This window comes from Empidonax traillii, unplaced genomic scaffold (assembly GCF_003031625.1).
Source record: "Empidonax traillii isolate 1590-97213 ecotype Southwest subspecies unplaced genomic scaffold, ASM303162v1 scaffold8132:size8951, whole genome shotgun sequence".
NCBI lineage: Eukaryota > Metazoa > Chordata > Aves > Passeriformes > Tyrannidae > Empidonax > Empidonax traillii.
Genome location: NW_020962670.1, coordinates 5206 through 8951, shown reverse-complemented (window position 1 = coordinate 8951; position 3746 = coordinate 5206). Strand labels below are relative to the sequence as shown.

The following is a 3746-nucleotide window of genomic DNA, read 5'->3' as shown; positions in this document are numbered from 1 at the left end:
CTGTGTCCCCCTGTGTCCCCTGTGCCCCCTGTCACACGCTGTCCCCCAGGGCTGCAGCAGCCCCCAGCGTGCTGGGCTGTGCTGTCCCAGGACAGGGTGACCGTGGTGCTCCTGGCCGTGGGACCGGAGCTCTTCCTGCTGGACAACACCTCCTGCTCCAGTGTGGTGAGGGAATGGGAATGTGGGAATGGGGGTGCTGTGGGCCCTGTCCCTGTGTCCAGGTCCTTTCTCTGTCCCTGCTGTCTCATGGGATGCTCCCAGCCCCCACGCTCCATGGCAGGTCCTTCCCTTGTCTGTCCTGTCCCACAGGATGCTCCCAGGTCCTTCCCTGTCCCAGGGGATGCTCCCAGGTCCTTTCCCTGTCCCGCAGGATGCTCCCAGGTCCTTCCCTGTCCCACAGGATGCTCCCAGGTCCTTCCCTGTCCCACAGGATGCTCCCAGGTCCTTTCCCTGTCCCACAGGATGCTCCCAGGTCCTTCCCTGTCCCAGGGGATGCTCCCAGGTCCTTTCCCTGTCCCACAGGATGCTCCCAGCCCTCCACACTCTCTCCCAGATCCTCCCTGCCGCTGTCCCATTGCTGCCCCATCCTGCCCAGAGGGGTGAGGGAAGGGCCACCCAGCTCTGACCCTTCCCCAGTTCCCCCCACCCAGGGGGGACACTCTAGGACCCCAGGAAGTGTCCCCACATCCCCTCCTGTCCTGCCCAGACTCCCCCCGGGCTGAGCCCCTCGGCAGGGCCGTTCCTGCACATGGCTGTGTCCTTCAACCACCGGCTCCTCGCCCTGTTCTGCGACTCTGGGTACATCTGGATGGGCCTGGCCACGCTCAAGGTGAGCCTGGGGGGGCACTGGGGGCCCCCACGTGCTCAGGGTTGCAGGAGCCCATGTATATATATAATATATAACATATGATATGCATCATGTACGGAAGGATTGTCTGAGTGTGGCCATATTGGAAGTTTGAGGAGAGAGTTCAGCAGTGTACAAAGTCTGAATTGCTGGAGCCACAGCAGTGGGGATACATTTTAAATAATCAGGCAAAAAATTAATGAGTGATTTTATGACTTAAGCAAAGCCCAGATGTGAAATGTAGCGTGTTTTTTTTTTTTTTCCACAAGTGAAATTCTTTTCTTGGTATAATTTTCTTAAGTTGGAATTAGAATGGACTTGGTTTAGTTTGATTTTAAAAAAATGAAAATTGGGGTGTCCTTCCCCTGAGTGTATCCCTGGCTCCCACGCTCCTGGGGCCCACCCCAGCTGCCCAGGTGTGTTCCCTGATCCCCCCTCTCTCCCCCAGGAGAAGCTCTGCGAGTTCAACAGCACCGTCCGCTCCCCCCCCAAGCAGATGGTTTGGTGAGTGGGTGGTCCCTGCCCCACCCCTGCCCCTGGCAGTGCCCAGGGTCCCCCTGGTGTCCCCCCAGCCGTGGGGGTGGCAGGGTTCATGGGTGGGGTCCCCCAGGTGCACGCGGCCCCGCAGCCGGCAGCGAGCCGTGGTGGTGGCCTGGGAGCGGCAGCTCATGGTGGTGGGGAATTCCTCGGAGTGCATCCGGTATCCTTTGGGAAGAGGGGCCGGGGATGTTCCCAAAGCCCAGCCCAAACTCCTGCCTGCCACGGTCACTGCTGTCCCCGGGGGTCCCCCCGGAGCCCCCCAAGGTGGGCACAGGACGGTGACCGTGTGCTGCTGGGATCCCCCTCCCCTCCCTGCTCCTGGGGAGCACCAAAGCTCCCCCAACCCCTCCAAGCCCCCCTGTTCTGGGGGTGCCACTCCCTGTGGTGGGAGCACTGGCCCTGCCCAGGGTGGTTGGGGGATTCCTGCCCCCACAAAGTGCTCTGCAGCCCCCACAGTCGCTCCCAGGCCCTTTCCCTGTCCCATGGGACGCTCCCAGTCCCCCCACTCCCTCCCAGGTCCTTCCTTCTGCTGTCCCAGAGAGAGGTATTTACGGGGATACCTGGCCCCATCCTGGCAGGGAAAAGGGGAGGAAGGGACCCTCCCCTCTGAGCACTCCCAGCCCCGTGGTCCCTCAGCAGTGGGGGGGTTGGGGCTGCCCCCGGAGCCGTGTGCCCCCCAGCCCTTAGCGGGAGCACAGCTTTGTCCTGGATGAGGATTCCCACCTGGTGCCCGAGCTGGACGGGGTCCGGATCCTGTCCCGCACCTCCCACGAGTTCCTGCACGAGATACCAGGTGAGATGGGCTGGGGGGCACATCCCTGCTGGGCACCTGGGGTGTGGCTGCCCCATCCCTAGGAGTGTCCAGGTCAGGTTGGACAGGGCTTGGAGCAATCTGGGATAGTGGAAGGTGTCCCTGCCCATGGCACGGGATGGCACTGGATTTGAGGTCCTTTCCCACCCAACCCATTGCACAGTCCCTGTACCAGGATGGTGCTGGGCTCTCCCTGGTGCTGCACACAGGGAGGTGGGAGCAGTGCCAGCAGGTGCAGGTGACACCCCTGGTCCAGAGCAGCCTCTCAGGTGTGTTTGATCCCAATTCCCACAGAGGCCAGCCAGGAAATCTTCCGGATTGCCTCCATGGCCCCGGGGGCTCTGCTGCTGGAGGCACAGAAGGAGTACGAGGTACATCCCCCCTCCTGGGGTGGGAGCGGGGGGATCCCGGGGGTCCTTCCTGAGCCTTCTGTGTCCCCATTCCCAGGGGTCCCCCATTCCTGGGGGTCCGTCCTGAGCTCCGTGTCCCCCTTTCCTGGGGGTCTCCCATTCCCCATCCCTGCAGAAGGAGAGCCAGAAGGCCGACGAGTACCTGCGGGAGATCCGGGAGCAGCAGCTGCTCCCCGAGGCCGTGGGCCAGTGCATCGAGGCCGCGGGCTACGAGCACGAACCCCACACCCAGAAATCGCTGCTGAGGGTGAGCCAGGGCGAGGGGGAGGAGGGGCAGGCCGAAGATCCTCCCTCCCTCCCCCCTCACACCTGATCCCACAGGCAGCTTCCTTCGGGAAGTGCTTCCTGGACAAGTTCCCCCCGGAGAGCTTCGTGCGGATGTGCCAGGACCTGCGGGTCCTCAACGCCATCCGGGACTACCAGATCGGCATCCCACTCACCTTCACCCAGTATCCACAGCTGCAGGGGCTGGCATGGGATCCAGGGTGGGATCGGGGCCGGAGGGGCCTCTCCGGGGGGGATGGAGCCCCTCGGTGCTGGGGCTGCAGGGCTGGGACGCTCCTGGGAATCATGGAAAGGTCATGGCTGAGACCCCCACGCTCATCACACCTGGGAGTCATGGAAAGGTCATGGCTGAGACCCCCACGCTCATCACACCTGGGAATCATGGAAAGGTCATGGCTGAGACCCCCACGCTCATCACACCTGGGAATCATGGAAAGGTCATGGCTGAGACCCCCACGCTCATCACACCTGGGAATCATGGAAGGGGGTCAGGGTTGAGACCCCCACACTCATCATACCTGGGAATCATGGAAAGGTCATGGCTGAGACGCCCACACTCATCACACCTGGGAATCATGGAAGGGGGTCAGGGTTGAGACCCCCACGTTCACCACACCTGGCATAGGTGCCCCATCCTGGAGCAGGGAGGCTCACAGAGTCTGGGCAGTGCCTGGCGCTCCTTGTCCCAGCTCCAAGGGGTTTGTGATCCCACATTTCCCTTGACTGTCCCCACAGATACAAACAACTCACCATTGAGGTCCTGCTGGACAGGTGAGGGACCCCATCCCACATTCCCCCATCCCACATTCCCCCCATCCCACATTCCCCCATCCCACATTCCCCCCATCCCACA

At 62.4% G+C, this 3746-nt stretch overlaps 1 protein-coding gene across 1 annotated transcript in view; it reads left to right on the top strand.

Annotated features, from left to right (window-relative positions):
• Positions 1-18: 18 nt before the first annotated feature.
• The window catches only part of VPS16 (VPS16, CORVET/HOPS core subunit), a gene marked incomplete at its 5' end in the record, with an annotated part of 8125 nt that continues 4397 nt past the window's right edge, over positions 19-3746 (top strand). The window contains 9 exons of the mRNA XM_027911374.1: positions 19-165; positions 707-829; positions 1296-1351; positions 1458-1547; positions 2086-2180; positions 2493-2569; positions 2724-2855; positions 2930-3057; positions 3629-3664. Of these exons, the coding sequence (XP_027767175.1) occupies positions 19-165; positions 707-829; positions 1296-1351; positions 1458-1547; positions 2086-2180; positions 2493-2569; positions 2724-2855; positions 2930-3057; positions 3629-3664 (884 nt within the window). The remainder of the gene's footprint in view (positions 166-706; positions 830-1295; positions 1352-1457; positions 1548-2085; positions 2181-2492; positions 2570-2723; positions 2856-2929; positions 3058-3628; positions 3665-3746) is intronic.